At 40.6% G+C, this 20,912-nt stretch overlaps 1 protein-coding gene across 1 annotated transcript; it reads left to right on the top strand.

Moving 5' to 3' along the window:
• The first annotated feature begins 11,271 nt into the window (after positions 1–11,271).
• Positions 11,272–19,793, top strand: LOC129679130 (N6-adenosine-methyltransferase non-catalytic subunit-like). Its single transcript, XM_055610053.1, has 6 exons — positions 11,272–11,359; positions 12,501–12,697; positions 14,807–14,895; positions 16,520–16,607; positions 18,692–18,772; positions 19,104–19,793. Exons 1-6 carry the CDS (start codon positions 11,272–11,274, stop codon positions 19,260–19,262), a joined length of 702 nt encoding a protein of 233 aa, XP_055466028.1. The 3' UTR covers positions 19,263–19,793.
• The last annotated feature ends 1,119 nt before the right edge of the window (positions 19,794–20,912 follow it).

The following is a 20,912-nucleotide window of genomic DNA, read 5'->3' as shown; positions in this document are numbered from 1 at the left end:
AGACTAGGGTGTCTCTGGTTGTGGAATTTCCAGACTAGAAAAACCAGATGTCATAGTTAAGGCAAGGAACATTTAGGTCAAATTAAGGTCACAGCCTAAGGGTAAAGTGAAGGTTAAGATAAAATAGTAGAACTATTAAAACTATTGTCAAGTTTTAAGCATGACAGCTTGGACATTTCAAATCCTTTTGAAAACTGTATATGATCATTTTTGTTTGTTTTTGTTGATTTGTTTTGTTTTGTTTTGAGATGAGGTGTCTTCAAGGTGACTGGCCTTGAACTTACTTACTTTGTAGATCAGGCTGATCTCATACTCACAGAAACCCACTGCCTGGCTCTCCCAAGTGCTCGGATTAAAGGTGTGTGCCACCACACCTGGCTTTAATCTTAAACTAAATGTGTACTACAAGTTCCAGTATCTTTCAGAGCTGGACTGTGTCTGGTGGTTTGAATAGGAATGCCCCCCATAGAGTCATGTGTTTGAAGGTGTGGCCCGTAAGGAATGGCACTATTAGGAAGCGTGGTCTAGTTGGAGTCGGTGCGGCCTTGTTGGAGAAAGTATGTCTCTAAAGAGTGGTCTTTGAGGACTCAGAAGCTCAAGTTCGTCTTGTCTTCTGCTGCCTTCAGATCAAGATACAGAACTCTTCTGTTCCTTTTCCAGCACCATCTCTGCCTGCACGCTGCCACGACAATATTGGGCTAAACCTCTGAAACTGTGAGCCAGCCCCAATGAAATGTTTTCCTTTATAAGAGTTGATGTAGTCATGGTGTCTCTTCACAGCAATAAAACTCTAAGACCATATCTCTTCAGAATCAGTTGGCAACCCCTTTTCTAGTTGTATTGTTCTGTCAGCTTTCATAGGATCTTAAGTAAACAAACCCCAACACCACCAGAAAGGTCTTTATTTCAAATAAGGAATGTGTCTACAATGTTCTATTTACATAACACACCCAATTCCTTATTTATACACCACGCATGAGCTCTGTATGTGTAAGGTTGTAAGACACATTTCTTTGATTTTCTGAAGTTTTGAAGCAGCTATCTAAGAGTCACATTCTAAAAGACTTAAATGACTTGAGACACTTTTTCTGGTTAGTGAATTCTAAATTTAATCTTCGAGGGTAACTGCAACACAATGCCAAAATTTAGTAATGTGTAACGTAATCCCTCAAGTATTTCTGTGCAGTATCTTTTGTGACTCATGTCGTCATATAATAACTGTGAGGTTTCACACTAATAGAGACACAAATGTCTTACACGACTTAAAATAAATAGAAGCAGTATTACATTGCATCCTGATGAGGTAAGTTTATGTTTTTGTTGTTGTTGTTGTTGTTGTTGTTTTTAATGGTTTTGGTTTTTCAAGACAGGGTTTCTCTGGGTAGCGTTGGCTGTCCTGGGAACAGGACCAGGCTGACCTTGAACTCACAGAGATCTCCCTGCCTCTGCCTCCCCAAGTGCTGGGATTACAGGGGTACGCCACTGTGTCTGGTTATGACACAAAGCTGTGACAATCTGTCTGGATTTGCTTAGATATGCCAGAGAATTATTGATGAACTAGGATATACAAGTTTACATGGTTTTTGAAACAAAAGCACAATAATGGTATCTTTGCCATTATTGATTCTTCAGTTAAACTCAAGACATGTTTGAAATATGATTTATCCTACGTTATATTTGTGTACTTCAGGCAACATGAATAAATAACTTGACTAAACTAAGAACTGAATTTGTCAGCTATGCCGTGGTGGCATACCTTGAATTCCAGCACTGGGGAGGCAGAGGCAGGATCTCTGTAAGTTTGAGACTATCCTGGTCTACAGAAATGAGTGAGTTCCAAGAAAGTCAGGGCTACACAGGGCAACCCTATTAAAAAAAAAAAAAATCAAACTTGTCAGAAATAAAAATAAATTGTGTTTGTTAATTAGCATGATTGCAAATGCAGGTGAGGACTCAAAAAGGAATTTATTTTTAGTAAAAAGACAGAAGTGCTCAATATCTAAGAAACTCTTACTGATTCCAAAGTGCTGGGTGCTTGAGATGCAGCAGTACCCACCACAGGCCAGGGCACTGCAATGAGAGACCCCCTCCAGGGCAGGGAGATGGAGGTAAACAAACCACCTAGCAAGGGTGAGAAATGCAAGGTGATGAGAGTGAAGCAGGCTGCTTTCAGTGAGGTGCACAGTGAAGCATCATGGGACAGTCAGCAGGATGCAGTAACATCAGCTGTGCAGACATTACAGCTCAGCACATGCAAGGGCCTGAAGAGGGAGGGGGCTTGATACAGATGGGACATGAAGTGAAATGAGTGTGGGTTTAGTTTAGTGCACCAGAGTGAGAAGGAAGAAGGGCAGAGCAGCATCGAGGCTCTACCAGACAGAAAGAGGCCAGAATGTGGCCAGGTCGAACAGACTGTGGTAGAGGATGAATTTCATTTAAACTGTGATGGGAAACTTTTAAAAGCAGTTAGGTTAAGAGGTCACATGACATGAGAAGGGAGACCAATTATATGATTAATAGTTGTGGTTTGAACCTTGGGAATGCTGTAGAAAATGGAAAGAAGAATTGGAGGAGATGTTTTGGAGGTAGTGTTGACATGATGAGAGAATGAGTTGGATGTGGGAGATGAGGGAACAGAGGATGTGTTGATTTCCACATGTAAAACCTTAACTGTTACTTTATACCAAAAGCATGATCCCCAAAGTAAAACCTGCCCTTCCTCCAAGTTAAAACTTTCCCTCTGAGAAAGAATCTGACCTTGACTCCAAAACAGGGGGTGAGGGAGGAGAGACAAAATAGCAAGCTAGGGTGAAAGCATGGAAACCACATACCCACCCTGAGGGCAAGTGCTGGAATCTACACAGAAACCTGAGAACTCAGAATGAAAGTGTTGTAAACCCAAACTGTAGTGACGGCTGCACAAAAGATTCTACTTAATTGCAGACCTCTGTATTCAAAAGGGAAAATATTTAAATTATACTTCAAAGAATCCCAAAAAAATAATAGTAGAAACTACTACTAACAAACTACTAATGATGATTATTTCTGGAAGATGTAGTACGGAGAACATAAATCTTCTCTATATCTCTGAATTCTTTAAACTCTTTTATAATGAATATATAATGATTGCAATGGCTATAATTTTCCATCATTTCTTTACCCTACAGAAAATGTAAAAGATGCAATGTAAAATCTCTAAATAGAGTCTGTAAAGAGAGAGAGTTTTGCTCTCTTTCTACTTTGTATTTGCTTCCTAGAAGACAAATAGAATGACCAGAACTCTGGAAGCCACCTGGAGGCAAAAGACAATTTCAATAACAGAAACAGCACACAGGAAAGGAGACAATTCTCTCAGCACATGGCCAGGCAGTGGCTCTTCCTGGGTTTCTCTTATTGGGAGAATAAACTTTAAGGTGTTAAAACCAAAGGGCCTCTTTGGTTGCAAATAAACCTAATCTTATTTTTAAAAATCTTTAAAAATTATTGGTAAAAGTTTCTAAACAATTTAGATAGAACACAGACAGGACATGAAAAAACATATAGGGAGGTTGGTTAAGGGAGCATATGTGGCAGAAGATGCAGGTTCCGTTTCTAACACCTACATGGTGGTTCACAATTGTCTGTAACTTCAGTTCCAGGTGATCTGATACCTCTTCTTACCTCTGTGGGCACCACATAAGCACACGGTGCAAAACACTCCCACACATAAAATGAAATAAATAACAAGTTTTTAAAAAGTCATTTTGCCAAAAAGAGAGACACAGATGGTAAATCAACTTATACAATTATGTTCAACATCACTGAGCATTAAGGAAATGCAAATTAGAACCAAATGAATTATCACTTTAAATATATGAAGAGGCATAGGATAAAAATAGAATACCAGATGCCAACAAAGGCCTGGAGTAGATTATGCACACACTGATGGTGAGAGTATAAAATGATATAGATTCTCTCTGGAAGATAACATGTCAGTTGTTTAGAGATTAGACACTCAACTAAACAATTATATGGTACACATATAGCCTAAGGAAGTAAAGACTTAGGGTCTCATAAAAATCATGTGCATGAATATTTAGAGTAGGCTTATTCAGAATATTAAAAACTAGATGCAAACTCTATCCTTAACTGGTTGAACAGTTAAACTATAGCACCTCTGTGCTGGTTAGTTATTATTATTATTATTATTATTATTTTGTCAGCTTGACACAAGCTAGCATCATTTTGAAAGAGGGAACCACAGTTGAGAAAATGTTCCCATCAGTTTTGCCTGTGGGCAAGCCTGCTATACATTTTCTCGGCTGTTGATTGAAATGTGAGAGCCTAGTGTACTGTGGTTAGTGCCATCCCTGGGAAGGTCGTCCTCTGATAAGCAATCAAACTGAACAAGCCAGGGTAAGCAAGCCAGTAAGCACTGTCTCTTCATGGCCTCTGCTTCAGTTCCTACCTCCAGGTTCCTGCCTTGGGTTCCTGCCCTGATTTCTCTTGATGATGGCCTGCAACTTGTGAGGTCAAATAAACACTTTCTTCCCTTTTGGACATGCTCTTTACCACAGCAAGAGAAAACACTAAGGTAGAAGTAGGTACAAGGATCTTGGGGTGTTACTATGACAGACATGGCCACATTATTCTGGAAGGGGTTTGGAAGTTTGGGCTAGAAAAATTATTGAGTTTTCTGAGATTAATATGTTGTTGTGGGAACTTGAGAGATAATGCTAATAGTAGTGCAAATGATGGTGGCCAGATGACTGAGAGGAAGCAGAGAGACAGCAATCTGGGAGCAGGACTAAGCTACAAGCTTCAGAGGCTTGTCCACAGTGACCTAATTCCAGCTAGGCCCCATCCAAAGTTCCCATCTTCGATATGACATCAAAAATTAGGAATCAAGCCTTCAACCTTGAGAATGTGGAAAGCTTTTGTAATCAAACTAAAACAAACTGCTTACATGAAATCCTCTTACTACACACACTCCAGGCCTAGGTGGGCCTCAGGCCTGATTAGACAGAACAGGGGCATCTGAACAGGGGTGGCTGTAGCACACTCGTGACCTTCAGAGTCCACCTTGCACATATCTCATGTCATACCCATAGCCAGTCTGGAGATGGAGCAGAAAAAGAAGCCTGCATTTTGTAGCAGAAGCAGGATGTTGGAATTCTTGAATAGAGGCTATGGATTAAATAACCAAGTATTAAATTCCCAACTATATGAATAACCCAAAATGCAGATTGCTCAGTTAGTTAAGATAACCCTTCCATACATAAATTAGGACCCAATTTTGGATTTCCATGTTAAAAAAAAAAAAAAAAAGGAGAAGAAGGAGGAAGAAGAAGAAAGAAAGATGAAGGAAGAAGAGAAAAGATAAAGAAGAAGAAACCAAGCTGGGTATGACACTGTTTACCAGTGACACCAGTGTTTGCAGGAGTAGAAAAGGCAGAGACAGGCAGTCTCTTAGAGCTTGCTAACTGTCAGCCTAGCAAAACGGCGAGCACTGAGGTCAGAGAAAGGCCAGCCTCAAAAGGTAAGGTGAAAAGTGATGGAGAAAGACACTCTGTGTCAGTTTGTGGCCTTCACACACACACACACACACACACACACACACACACACATGCACACTTGAAAATATAACCAAAAGGGCAAAAGTGAAGGAAGGCTGCCTACGGTTTTGTCGAACAGGACAGGAACAGGACAGAAGCAGAAAGCAGGAAAGCATTAATTTTACTTAATAAGTAAAGAACAATCTAAGTCCTGTATGTACAATATTTTAAGTGCAAATATATTTCCTATAGGTTTAAACATTTTTCTGAATTACACATCAGCAGCATGTTTAGGCACATGCACACGTGTGGACCTTTCTTCTAGCGTAACTATCATTTTCCAGTAATTTTCAGTCTAGACTAAGTATAAGTATAGCAGAATTTCCTCATCATTCAATTTCCAGTTTTCTGAATAAAGTACTACAACCATGAGTTGGTTTTGGCTTCCCGTATGACAGTTTTGACTGTAGAGGAATAGCAAAACGATTACAGCTGGAAGTTTATACTGGAAGCCAGTTCCTATCAAGGAAAAATGTCCCCTCTTCTCCCCAAGCTCCTGTGGCAAACAGCCGAGCTCTTCTGTTCTAATTCTCACTAGGATCAGCATGCTTATTTATTGTATGTTTTTCCTATGGATAGACAAGGAAGACTCAGCGAAGATTACTCCAATCAGAAGGAATTCTGAGTAGTTGATGGCTGGCCAACAAGCAGAAACTCTGCACCACTCACAAGTTGTCGGCTCTAAACGCCCAGAGAATAGTTCCAGCCTGCAGCGCTCGGCGGGCCCGTGATTGCTTTTGGATACATTTTTCCATAATCGGAAACAGATTTAGCACGTTAGCCAAAAGTTGATGTCATTATCTTTCAAGATTGCCTTTCACAGTCTTTTGAAACTAAACTCTTTAGGGTAAACCAGTATTTGTACTGATTATAATAACAAGGTACACGCTGTTTAGAATTACACATTCCATCCATTTTTAATGTTAGTTTGTGTGACATTTTTCTTATCACTGTGTCTAAAAATCTGGCAAAAACCTAAGGGTTTATTCTGGTTCATGATCTGAGGGGCTAAATCTATCACGGTGAAGAAGACACAGCACCTGGTACAGCTTGGTTCATGCTAGCAGAGATGGGTAGCAGCTGGTTTTTTTCAGGGCATCAACCAGGAAGCAGAGAGGGTGGGCTGAAGGCAGTGCTGGGCTGTAATGCAGGAAGCCCTTCCCTTCTACACATCCATGTTTTTAGCCTAGGTCCAATCTCCTAAGGATTCAAGGATCTCCCCGCAAACAATGCCATCAGCTGTTGGTCAATGTTCAAACTCATGATCTGATATGAGCCTTTACACATTCAAACTGTAACAGTTTGCCCCACACCCATGGGCTCATGATTATCTCGAATGCAGAGTTCATGCTGTCTAACTCCAAAAGCCCCCATTATAGGGAAACACTGTTCAAAAATCCAAAGTCTTTTCTGAGATATAAGGCAATATTTTAACAGTGAACCTTTGTTAAACAACAACAAATTATATACATGCAATATACAGTGGCCCAGAGTAAATATTCCCATTCCAAAAGAAAATAATAAAAAATAAAGATTGAACCGAAGTATAGCGCAAACCCCACAGGACAAACTCTGTGTCTATATCTATCACCTGAGGCTCATGATGACATCATGCAGGCTCCAGCAGTGTTAGATAGTTTGGTTTCTATCACTATGACAAAGACAACCACCAAAAGCAACTTGGATAGGAAGAGGCTTCTTTGGCTTACACAACCTTCACAGTCCATCATGAAGGCAAGTCAGAGCAGGATCTCAAGGCAGGAACTAAAGCAGAGACCATATGAAGAGGGGCTGGGCTGCATGCATCTCAAGCTGACCGCAGATCTTGAGATTGTTGACTGAGTGCACTGGAGGATCAAAGAAAGAGGGTCACTCAAGGATGAATTAAGGCCTTTCTGGCAGCAGGGAGATCCAGCCTCTGTGAACTGAATGTCGAATAGCCTTGAAAAAGCATTTTTATTGATTGTTACACAAAAGTTGATTTGGGGGTAAAACAAGTTCCTCATACCAAAGCCCCTTAATCTTTATGTTTGGTGAAAGAAAACATCATACCCCTGCTGCTCTTACTGGGTACTGCTTGCAGTATTCAATAATGCAAGACATTCCAGGTGTGATAGGACTCTCTTGTGACCAAAATCATGCAAGGCTGTAAAGCTTCTTCAGGAAAACAACTCTATAGATAATAGAAAACAATCAGTGTTTTCTACAATGATTTCTTCAAGGTCAAAGCACGTGGAGAAGACAATCATTTCATTCTAATGTTTATCCTAGATAGAAGATTCTATTAGGCTTCCTGCTACAGTTGATCATACAGTGCTGGTTTTGAAGGCATGCAGAACACAGGCGTTACATGGCCATGAATGCTACTCAGAAGTTCCACAAAGCCATGCAATTAGCATGTAGCAGAGTCAGATTTCCTGGAGGGAGGTCCTAAGAAACTGTTAGTGAACCTGTGAAAATTAAACTTAATTTAAAACAGAGACCCACAAGATATTGGAGATGTCAGGAAGATTGGAGGGACTCCTGGCAGGGACTGAGTGTTATCTATGCTCTGCAGAAGAGCTGTAGAAGCCTGTCCTGCTTAGACTTAATTTTTTTTAATGCCAGTTTGCTGTGAGGCTGGTCATGTGAGAAGGGGAGGCTTCATTTGAGAACATACCTCTACTAGATTAGCATACAGGCAAGTCTGTGGGACATTTTCTTCATTAATGATTGATGCAGGAGAACACAGCCTCTAGTACAATTCTCAGTAGAGTCCTTGATCCCCCTTTAAACCACATGGGTAGTTTTTTCTTAAAGCAGAAGAAATTTTTATTTTTTTGTATTTGTCTGCCTTTGTACGGTGGCTCTGCTCCTCCACGCATTGTCCGTAGTTGCTCATTAAGTGCTTAAGAGGGCTTCTGTGCCTCACATGTCCAAGCTTCTCCACATTCCTCCCCAAAAGGAGTTTGTTGTTGTTTTGATTTTGCCTAGACAGGGTCTCACTATATAGCTCTAGATGTCCTAAAACTTTGCTAGGTAGATCTGGCTGGCCTCAAACTCGGAGATCCACATGTCTCTGTCTCCCAAGGGCTGGGATTAAAGGTGGGCACCATTATGCAGGTCTCCACAAGTCAGTTTCAAGGCCCTGTGAATTACAAGGCCAAGTCCACCACAGCAATGGCCACACTTTCTCAGAACAAATTTACTTGATTAGTTACTTTTCTCATTGCTGAAAGTAAATACTTGACAAAGAACAACTTAAAGGAAGATTTATTTTAGTTCGTAGTTCTAGAAAAGAGAGTCTATCATGGTGGGGACATGAGAGGAGGACTAGTTTAGGTTTTCTGGGAAGTGGGAGAGCAGGAACATGCAGTATCAGTTTGTTAAATGGCAACAACCAAAAAGTAGAGTGCTCATGAAGCAAGGCTCTGCTATTATCTATTAGACACACTTCCCAGCAACCAACCCACATACTACAGCTAAACCCAATCTCCCAAAGAAATGCCATTAGGTAGGGACAAGTGTTCAAAGTATTTAGGGGACATTTCATATTCAAACAACAGTTTTTATTATTATTATTTTTTACAGGTATTTTGCTTGTATATGTACATGCACACCAAATGCATGCTTAGTGTCCATGGAGTTCAGAGGAAGACACTGGATTCCCCTGGAAGTGGGATGGTTGTGGTTGTGAGCCTCTGTATGGGTGCTGGGAATCAAACCTTGGTCTTCTCAAAGAGCAGCCAGTGCTTTTAACCAGAACTCTCTCTCTAGGCCCAATACATATTAAAAACAAAACAACAACCAACAAACCACACAGTAGTCTCCTGATACAAATCTGTTTTATGTAGATCAAAGCTCAATAGTAGTTTTTAAATTAAAAAACAAAACTTTTATTTCCTTCTTAGGCCCAAAAATTGTACACGCACTTAAAATCCAAAACATATGATTGAAAATAAGCAGGACGTGAAACTGTGAAATCTCTTCCAATGTAGTTTTCATCATTGCTTCACCATAGACCTCACACTGCTTTTCTCATTGCTTTTGCCATTTCAAATGTAGGTCTGGACAGGAGACAGTATTCAGCTTTTAGGTAAACAAAAGACAGAGTTAAATAGTCTTTTAATTTGAATGTGAAATATCACAAAACCATGTGTTCTTTAAACATCAGAATGATGCCTCAAGAAGTAATTTATTTATAAATTGGTTTCAATTTTTACAAAAATTGGACAGATTTCTGATTCCTATGTGCAAGCTATATACACAACTGTTTCACTGTCCTCACTAAGCTATTAATTAGAATTTCATGGTGCATACAGCTGCTAAGTCACTGTCCATTTTGAGCTGCTTTAAACTATTGCCACAGACTAGGTCACTTATAATAAATATAAACTTACTGGCTCATGGTTCTTGAAGCTGGAAAATCCTAGAACAAAAGATGGGGCTTGGGGGAGTGTCTTCTTGCTCTGTCATCCATAGAAGAAAGCAGGACAGAGGAAACGAGAGAAGGAAGGAAAAAAGAGAAAGAAGGAGGGAGGAGATTCCCTCTAAACCCACAGTTTCACAGTGAGCCCATTTTTGCAAGGATTCATCAAGGATAAAGTGCTGTTCCCGTGACCAGCCACCATTCGTTGTTTTCATCCCTCAGTGCCGTCACAGGGGATTAAATTTTCAATACCCCCTTTCCCAGAGACATATTCAAATGTAGCACACAGTGATATGTTTGAAAAATACATTGTTTTCCTTTTTTTCAAACACAAAACATTTTTTTATTAATTACAGTTTATTTACTTTGTACCCCAGCTGTAGCCCCCTTCCCCATCCCCTCCCAATTCCACCCTCCCTCCCTCTTCTTCTATGCTCCTCCCCCAGTCCAATGATAGGGGAGGTCCTCCTCCCTTTCTATCTGACCCTAGCCTATCAGGTATCATCAGGACTGGCTGCATTGTCTTCCTCTGTGGACTGGTAAGGCTGCTCCCCCCCCTCAGGTGGAGGTGATCCAAAAGAGCCAGCCCCTGAGTTCATGTCAGAGAGGGTCCCTGTTCCTATTATTGGGGAACCCTCTTGGACACTGAGCTGCCATGGGCTACTGTTCTGCCCAGTTCACGAACCCCAAAAGACCAGGAATAAACAGACTGTGCTGTAAATACATGAGGTTCTTTTTATTGTAAATTACAAGCTGCAGCTTGGGCCCACACCCCCCACCACAGCCGAGCCCCACTGTGCTCAGGTTAGTTGGGTGATTTAAAGATTCTGGTCCCTTCCAGCACGCCCAAGGCAGGGGTGATACCTGCCTGGCAAGCATCTATTGGTCAAAATGCTACATTTTGAATTGATTGGCTATAGGAAGGTCCTCAGACCATTAATGACCTGGTGTCCCTCCCTAGGGGGATGGGCCAGTTTCCTAGCAACTGTCTCTCCGGTGGGTGGGCTAAGAATGCAGTAAAGCCGTTCTTCCCCTCAGGGCATTCCTGGACTTCTCCACCCACCTAGTTCAGGCCTTGAATAATAGCTGCTAATTTTTAATCTTTTGGTCTCTCACTACTTCTGTGCAGGGGATCTAAGCTATCTCCATGCATGGTCCTTGTTTGGATTATCAGTCTCAGAAAGGACCCCTGTGCCCAGATTTCTTGGTTCTGTCGCTCTCCTCGTGGAGCTCCTGTTCCCTTGAGGCATTGGTTTTCCTTTTAACGGAATGCTTAATTTTACTAAATCTCCCATCCTAGTGACTTTTGCCAGCTGCTGCAGTAGTAGTGCCTTTAGAACACTTCTGGTTAAACTCGGTGGGTCTCAAAACAAAACAAATGTAGATAAACCTATCACCAGCCAGCAAAACAAAACAAGTAAATAACCCCAAAGACACGAGTTTGGTTAAGGGATGTGTGGGATGTGTGGGATGCACACAGACTTGTGGCCCTTGTGTAGCGACGGTGACTGGGTGTACAAATAAGCATGTACAGAATCTACAGGTGTACTGACGCAGTTTAGTTTTTTGTTTGTTTGTTTGTTTTTTAATTCTCCCGGTGGGCAGATTTTAAGAGGTATATCCCTTTCTTTGTAAAAACTGCAACAATTCTCTGATGGATTCCAATGGCTTCATAAGGACTCCACTCGTTGTTGGCCCAGCTTTCATGAAAGAGGGCAGAATTCGCTGTTATTTTAAAAGGATAGCATGTGTTAGAATGGCTACCCATCCTCGAGCTGACGGAATGGGAGGAGCTGGCATGCTCAAATATTTTTCTGATCTTTGAGCCTTCGCAGACTTCAGAGCCTACCATAGAGCCTGCCATAAGAAATGCTCAGTGAGGACCTAGTCCCACCCACCATTGGCAAATAATTTAAATAATTATAATCAGCAGTCATGATTAGCAAGCAATACAATGATGTTTTGTATTAACACTGTATATTCAAAATATTTTACAGTATATTTTCTGGAAATGAACACTTTTGTCATGTAATTCTACCATTATGCAAGGATTTTGTTTTGGTTTTGGCTTTTTCAAGAGAGGGTTTCTCTGTGTAGACCTGGCTATCCCGGAACTCGCTCCGTAGACCATGCTGGCCTCGATCTCACCGAGATTCGCCTGCCTCTGGCTCCTGAATGCTGGGAGTAAAGGCTTGGCCCACCACCGCCACGCTCTCCTTTTTTTATTTTTTGTACAGGTTTCACTACCTACTCCCCACAGTCCTGGATCCTCCTGTCTCAGCCTCCCAAGGCAGCCAGTTCCTGCTGTCCTTTTACAAAAGCTCGCTAACTTGCCAAGCTACTGACAGAGGAGAGCCAGAAAAACACCTGGGCCTGAGCCCGCGCCTCCGCCCCCCCCCCGCATTCTTCATTGGTCCGTATCCTGTGACGTCATATCTGCGGCGTCCCGGAGGCGGGACTTCCTGGCCAGGTGTAGGCAGTTTCTGGCGCGCCGGAAGTCCCTGGTGAGGGACGGGAAAGCCTGCCCGTGGGAAGCTCTGCGGAACCCCGCATTTCCTGTTTTAGGAGGAGAGTTTGTGTGTTAGCGAGCGCCAGCTCTGTCGGGGTGGTGAGGAGCGGGAGCTGGGGCATGGACAGCCGCCTGCAGGAGATCCGGGAGCGGCAGAAGCTACGGCGGCAGCTCCTAGCTCAGCAGGTGTGCGGGCGGCTGGGAGGGATCAGCAGTGCGCGTGCGCGGCCAACCCTGCCCGCTCCCCCCCCCTGCCCAGCCCGCGTTTTTTGGTCAACTTTCTTCTGCCCTTGTCAAGGTCCTTGTCCCGAGGCTTTTATTCCCTGTCCCCCACCCCATGTGCCTGTCAAAGTCATTACCTAGAACAGCCAGTACTATTTTGGGGCTTTATGGACCCACCGTTGCGGCACGGACTTGAGTGGGAGTGGTGGGGACAGACTTGGCAATGGTCGATTAGTGCTAGACGTTCATACAAGGTCAAGTGGCTTGTTACCCTCTTCCTTTCACCTTCACTAGTTAAGTAGTGTTTCGTTTCTTGCTTTTTTCCAAGCCAGCTTCACATACTTTTTTTTTTTTTTTTAAGATTAGTTTTCATTTTAGATTACGTGCTTTTGTCCCTGTGTTGTCTGTGCACGTGAGTACAAGTGCTGTGGGTGCCGGATCTTCCTGGAGCTGGAGTTATAGGTGGTTGTGAGCCTCCTGATGTGAGTGCTGGGACTTGAACTCGGGTTCTTTGGAAGAGCAGTGCATGCTTCTAATCTCTGAACATCTCTCCATCCCAGCTATAGATTCTTGAGATTGGTCTTGAAGGAAGTTTGTATTGTTTTGAGATCCCGTCGAAAGACTCATGGAAGCAACCTGAGAGTAAATTTTAGATTCTGCACTTAAAACACAATCATCCTGCAACAAATATTTGAATTCTTACTTTGTAATTATTAGAAACAGGAAGTGTTATGTTCACTTACTAAATTAGGAATAGGTTTCCAAAAGATTGGTGTGTCTCCTGGCCAGTCCTTACCAGAGAACTGACTGAGATTTGTCCCTCCAAAGATTACTTTTCAAACCTTTCACTGAAGCTACAGGATGGATATGTAAGTGCTTGCCAGTTGGTAGTCTACACATGCAGAAATTACATATTACACGTTTTTATTTAAAATCTGAGGTAGTTTGCATTGCAGCATACAGATCAAAGTGATGGAAGGAAATGTTCAAAGCTTTCGTGAGGCAAAATCTAAATCTTGGTTCCTCAAAGAATTCTGAAGAAGTGACTCGTACTCTGAGATGAGAATTACAAATAGGAGTTAGTCACAGGACGGAAATTAGAAAACATTCTAACTATAGGAAGTTAATGTTCTGTCCTCTGACTGAAAAGAAGTAGATTTTTGGGGCTGGGAAGATGGCTCAGTGGTTAAGAGCACTGTCTGCTGTCCTAGAGAACCCAGGTTCAATTCCCAGCACCCACATGGCAGCTCACAACTCTCTGTAATTCCAGGAGCCAACACCCTCACACAGACATACATGCAGGCAAAAGTCCAATGTGCATAAAATAAAAATAAGTAAATAATTTTAAAAAGATTTTTATGGAGGAGTTGAAATTGATGAGCATTTCATGTATTGGAAGAGAGTTTTCATTGGAGAAATGAGGGCAGTCATATGAAGTGGTAGATTAATTTGTTTAAACTCAAAGCTGCTAATTTGTATACCTTCTTGCTCTGGAGCTAAAGGGACCACTACATGAAGGTTTTTCTTGTGGTATTCTAGTAGTCCCTGAGGCTATTCTGTGTCTTTAGGGTGCCTTGGGAAGTTTTCTGTGAATTGGCTCTTTTCAGCTTAGCCTTTGTGTACATTTGTTGCTTTCTGCAGAATTTCTCCAGCAGCCACTCAAACTTGCCATGTTAAGCTGTTAATAAATGTTATTAAAAACTCAGCTTTAATAAACATGAATAACTTTTTGCGAGAGCATGGGATAGAATACTATATATATATATATATATCTCATATGGCATGCTTTGCTTTTGGGTTATTGCTACTACTTCAAGTGTTTTCAAAATTGGCTAAAAGAAGTCATCTTAATTTCAAATATAACCAAATGCATAAAGTATTTTCCAGCTGACAAAGTCATTCTTAATTAAAAAGCTATTCTTCCTGTTCACTTGCAGTTTATCTTGCGAGCCTACTGACACTGTTATAGGCAGTGTTGCTTTTATAAAATACTTGACATATTAAAATTAGCAACACATGTTGAGTGTACGAACAGTGCCTTGTGACCTAATTTTTGAGTTTTTTGCTTCCTAGTTGGGAGCTGAAAGTGCGGATAGCATTGGTGCTGTGTTAAATAGCAAAGATGAGCAGAGGGAAATTGCTGAGACAAGAGAAACTTGCAGGTAAGTTGAGGAACTTTTTTAGTGACATGTTTATGGTGTGAAAGTATCATTTGCTTAATTTTTTAGATGTGACTTATTTATTCATGAGGGTTACTTAGGGGAATGAAACACAGTCTTGATCTGTAGCCGTGAACTTGCAGCAGCTCTGCCTGAACCTCATGAGAACAATGGGAGTCACCCATTGAGGGTTGTTGTTGTTTTTTTTTTTTTTTTTTTAAATGAACAATTAATTGTAGGTATGAAGGTGTTGTTAGGAAAATTGTGGAAATGGAGTTTTTGGAAACAGTTTTTGGTTTGTTGTTTTTGTTTTAACAATTAAAAATATTTATTCTTTATTATTATTAATTACACATTATTCACTTTGTATCCCCCCCATAAGTCCCTCCCTCCTCCCCTCCTGATCCCACCCTCCCTTTCCCTTCTTCACGCATGCCCCTCCCCAAGTCCACTGATAGGGGAGGTCCTCTTCTTCCTTCTGATCTTAGTCTATCAGATCACATCAGGAGTGGCTGCATTGTCATTTTCTGTGGCCTGGTAAGGCTGCTCCCCCCTCAGGGGGAGGTGATCAACGAGCAGGCCAATCAGATTATGTCAGAGGCAGTTTCTCTTCCCATTACTAGGTAACCCACTTGGACACTGAACTGTCATGTGCTACATCTGTGCAGGGGTTCTAGGTTATCTCCGTGAATAGTCCTTGGTTAGAGTATGAGAAACAGAAAGACACACACGGTATATACTCACTCATATAGACATATAGCATAGGATAAAGCTACTAAAATCTGTACATCTAAAGAAACTAATCAAGAGAGAGGACCCTGACTAAAACGCTCAATCCCCATCCTGAAAGGCAAAGTGGATGGACATCAGAAGAAGAAGAAAAAAGGAAACAACCTAGGAACCTGCCACAGAGGGCCTCTGAAAGGCTCTGCCCTGCAGACTATCAAAGCAGACACTGAGACTTATGGCCAACTGTTGGGCAGAATGCATGGAATCTTATGTAAGAAGTGGGAAATAGTAAGAGCTGGAGAGGGTGGGAACCCCACAAGGAGAGCAACAGAACCAGAAAATTTGAACACAGGGAACTTCCCAGAGACTCATACTGGAAACAGTTTTTACTGTCAAGTTTGAAATTATGAAATATTTTACTTTCTGGAAACACTAAGTTCACATTTGTAAAGTAGGTAGAAGTGAAATGTTACACTAAGGATTAGCTTACATATCCTAAATAATGTTAAATTATAATTTTATGAAAGTATAAAAGAATATACTTTAACAGTGCCATTCGTCTGATAATTCAGAAAACATTTCATCATTTTTGTTTTCTAGTTTATCAATTTTGTTTACAGTAGAGTATAAAATATATAGATAGTATAAATTATACATGGTTTAAAAGTTTTCATAATACAGTCTTTATAGTTGCTGTTTTTTCACTTGGTTGCTTTCTTATGAAAATAAAGCTACAAATTATTGCTTTTGACTTTTTAGATGATTCTTAAGCTGAATAAATAGCCATTTATTCAGGAAACAGTTGTTTTTTGTTTCTATAACTTCTTAATAATGCAAGCAGATCCAAATGGCACCTTTTGCCTCACACAGTAGCGTGATAGTATGGTTTAATTTTTAGGGCTTCTTATGATACCCCTGCTCCAAATTCAAAACGGAAGTGCCTGGATGAAGGAGACACAGATGAAGACAAAATAGAAGAATATAAGGCAAGTAGAAAATGAGATAGTTTTATGCATGGTTAAGAAAAAAGTTAATCCTTCTAATACATTCGTCTCATCTAGAAAGCTCAACTTCAAGATGTGTTAAATCCTTATGAGTAACTTTTATGTTATCGTACAGTTAAAGCCTTGAATCAGTTTGCTCATTTTATGTTAAGCATATGTAGCTTACATATGATTATGTATATAAAACACTGTAATTATTGGCAAGTACTGGTTAATCTTTTCAGAACAGCAAAATGATAAGTATATCATAAACTTTAGAAGTGCAGTAGATTTTGAGGGGCTTCAGCATTCACTTGAGTGACATTATTCCATATTAACAGCACAAGAGAGTATAATTAAAGTATTTTGACAACTCATGGGTCCCTCAGCAGTTTTATTTTCAAAAAAACCCAAGCTAAACCTCTTTTGTTTTAATATGATCTTTTATTCTTTTAGAATTTTATTCATGTGTATTTTGATCATGTTGACCCCTAATTATTCTGTATCCATTCCACTTCTCACTCCTTTAGTATCCCTTCCAACTTCATAGTCATATCTAAAAACCATAGTCTGTTTGTGCTGCCCATAGACAGACGAGTGTGTAGATATTCACTGGACCATGGTTGACCTACCAGGAACCATACCCCTAAAGAAAGGAGCTTCCCCCCAGCAGCACTCAGCTCTTAATGGCTTATGAGCAAGGGATGGGGACTCATGAATCCCTTTACCTTCTGTGATGGAATGTTAACCAGCTTGATCTTTTGTAAGCAACCAGAGCTACTGGGAGCTCGTGAGTTCAGCAGTCTTGTATTGTCTAGAAGATACTGATTCATCTATGACCTCCCAAAACTCTGCCTCTTAAAATCTTTCTACTCCTCTTTCCCCTTTTCTTCTCTGTTCCCTGAACCTTTAGGGCAACATGTAATAAAGATGTCCATTTATGGCTCTGAATATTCCACAGACACTGGACACTCGGACCAGTTGAGTCTGTATTATCTCCCACACACTGCACAAAGAAGCTTCTCTAATGAATAGTGAGAATGACACCAATTCATCCGGGGGGCTTACGAGCTCCCCAGGCATTAAGTCATGGTTGATTTACAGTGGCAGGCTTCCTTTTTGTCTTGTAGAGTGGGCCTTAATTTCAGTCAGAAATTGGTTGGTTACCCTCATAATATTTATGCCTTGATTGTACCATATACATGCCTTGCAAGGCTGGCTGTTATTGTATTATGAGGCTCACAGATGGATGCTCACATAGCGCTTTCCAGCCTTATAAAGCTAGGCAGCAGGGAAGAAGCTCTCCGCTTGGTATTGGCTGGTTTCTTCATGTCGTGTGACTGAAGAATGTGTGTCTTTAGCAATAGGATCTACCGTCAGCTTCTGGTGGGCGACCAAGAACAATGGCAATAGCCTACTTTGGGGGTGTTCTTGGTACCCGTGACCAACAACTCAAGGGGAGGTATCCCACACTGGCACTGGGATTTTTATTTGGCAACCCATGGCTTCTGGAAGGACCATTATCCTCTGAGTAGGGTAACTCAAATTAAACTTCATTTTAGGTAAAGTTAAAGACTTTAATGCAGTGCTTGTATAAACATATCTGAGGGGAAATAAAACACTGAGCCATAAGATAACAATAATTCAGTATATGTATTCCTACAGATGTAATAGAAAAATATAGATAAAAACAATAAATGTATTTTTTAATTGTTTTTTTCTTAAAGATTTATTTTATTTTATTATGTATACAGTGTTCTGCCTGCAGGCTAGAAGAGGATACCAGATCTCATTACAGATGGTTGGGAGCCACCATGTGGTTGCTGGGAATTGAACTCAGGACCTCTGGTAGAGCAAGCAGTGCTCTTAACCCCAGAGCCATCTCTCCAGCCCTTAATTGCTTTTTTTAATTCAGGGTTTCTGTGGGTAACCCTGGCTGTCCTGGAATTCACTCTGTAGATCAGGCTGGCCTCAAACTCAGAGACCTGCGTGCCTCTGTCTCCCAAGTGCTGACATTAAAGGAGCATGCCGCCACACCGAGATAAATGTATATATTTTAAATATTTTCTTGAATTTCCATTTTCAAGGATGAACTAGAAATGCAGCAGGAGGAAGAAAATTTGCCATATGAAGAAGAGATTTACAAAGATTCAAGTACCTTTCTTAAGGTAAAATGAATTTTTAAGCTTAGAGCTGTTTTTATTTAAGCATTGTGCCTGAAAGGACCTAGTTTTCTGTAGTTTTTCAGTTTTTGAGAGATTTTTGTAATAAAATAAAGATCTTAAATTACTCAGGAAATATTCTTCTGATGGTTAGCTTGTGATAATACTGTATTCATATCAATAAATATTGATAATGTTGGTTTCAGTTGTATTTTCAAATATCAGTGCTTTTTTTTCAATCTGTCATACTTTGTATGGTTTCATAATAAGAACACGCAAGGCTAGTGTATCTGCCATCAGAGTGTATACTGTTATTTAATTTTGACCATTTCTTTAGGGAACGCAGAGCTTAAATCCCCATAATGATTACTGCCAACATTTTGTAGACACTGGACATAGACCTCAGAATTTCATCAGGGATGTAGGTATGTCAGTTTTATTTGGACTATCCTGCTATAAATTATTGCTATATGCATGTGATTTATGCATTTTGTAGATTATTTCTAACAAAACTTTTTTCAGACTTGACTTCTGCCCTCCATTCTCTAGTCTGTCCTCTAGCCTACTTTCCTGTTCTTTAAGCAATGCTATGTCTCTGGTTTTTTTTTACATAAATTATATGCCTTATAACTAACCGATTGAAAAGATATAATTCAGTGTTCTTTTAATGCATGCCTAGCCTTCTCGGAACCATTACAGCAATCGGTTTTAGAACATTTGCTTCTCTAAGGAAGCTTTGTACCCATTAGTGAGACCACATTCCTTCCTTTATCCTGCCCCTTGGGCTTAACCGCTGATCTACTTTCTTTCTGTATAAGTTTGGCTATTCTTGACATTTCATATAATTGAACTCATACAACATGGGGCTTTTGTGATTGTGGTTTTTTACTTAGCACAATGTTTTCAAGGGTTTTTATACTGGGGCATATATTAATCCTTCTTTCATTCTCAAACAGTAGTTCATGTGGTACGTGAATATACACGCACATGTAGGTTTTATTTACTCACTTCGCTTTGAAGTTATAGATTATTTTAGGTATTCATGTAAAAAGTATTATATGTCATGCATTCATTTTCTCTGACCTATACCTAGGAATGGAATTGATGGGTCACGTAATTGTTTAAAAATTTTTTTTAATTCTTAAAAAAAAAAAGTTTGTTAATTCTGTATTTGACTTTTTGAGGTACCACCCCCAAAGTTTTTCAAAATTGCCATGCCATTTCACATTCCTATGAGTGGTGTATAAAGATTCAAATTTCTTCACCTTCTCTGTTACTGTCTGTGTTTTACTGTAGCCACTCCAGTGAGTGCTAAGTATGCCATTGTGTATTTGGTTTTTGTTGTTGTTTTGTCTTATTGTTGTTGCTGTGATTTTTTTTAAAACTGTATTTTCTGTATACGAGTGTTTTGTCTGCATTTAGCCTGTGCATCATTTGCATGCCTGTTGTCCGTGGAGACCAGGAGAAGGCTCAGGTCCCCTGAACTGGAGTTACGTTGTGGTTGTGAGCCACCATGTGGATGCTGGGAACCACGTGGGTCCTCTGCAAGAGGAGCAAGTGTTCTTAACCAGTGAGCCATCTCTCCAGCCTCATAATGTTCTGAGAACTTTGTTTGTAGGCATGGTATCTCCACCCCTCAAGCTCTTCCTCTGCCCCCATTGGTCTCTTCTTTAGCTATTGTTGTTACATGTATGTGCATGTGCATCCATTTAGGATTGCTCTTAAGTACTTGTGTCCCAGGTTAAGTATATCCTGTGTGGTAGTTTGACCCCAGAAGAAACTAATTTCCATGTCTCGGGGTAGCACCAAGTAGAACTCCCCATGTCCATGTAGGCAGCTGGTATTGCCATTATTTGGTCTTGTTCAGGCAACCATATTGTTGAGAGTTCACAGTTTGCATTTTCCCTGTTGTGCCTAACACCATGTGTGCGGGCCCTCTTGCTCTTAATACCAACAGGTGTCCTGGCTCTTAGAATGCTTCCACTCCCTCTTCCATGATTTTCCTTGAGCCTTAGGTGTAGGGATTATGTTGGAGTTGGTCCCTTGTTCTCTGCCTTTTGACTAGTTGTTGATCTCTGTACTAGTCTCCCATTTGTTGAAAAAAAAAAAAAAAGCTTCTTTGGTGTGGGAGTTTAGAATACAGTTA

Source organism: Psammomys obesus, unplaced genomic scaffold (genome assembly GCF_907164565.1).
Source record: "Psammomys obesus unplaced genomic scaffold, mPsaObe1.curated_primary_1811, whole genome shotgun sequence".
NCBI classification, from domain to species: Eukaryota; Metazoa; Chordata; class Mammalia; order Rodentia; family Muridae; genus Psammomys; species Psammomys obesus.
This window is presented reverse-complemented; position numbering and strand designations above follow the sequence as displayed.

Coding starts and splice junctions, on each gene's coding strand:
- LOC129679130 (XM_055610053.1), top strand. CDS start 11,272: ATGCTTAATTTTACTAAATCTCCCATCCTAGTGACTTTTGCCAGCTGC. Junction 12,698..14,806: donor GGCAGCTCCTAGCTCAGCAG/GTGTGCGGGCGG, acceptor TTTGCTTCCTAG/TTGGGAGCTGAAAGTGCGGA. Junction 16,608..18,691: donor ACAAAATAGAAGAATATAAG/GCAAGTAGAAAA, acceptor TCCATTTTCAAG/GATGAACTAGAAATGCAGCA.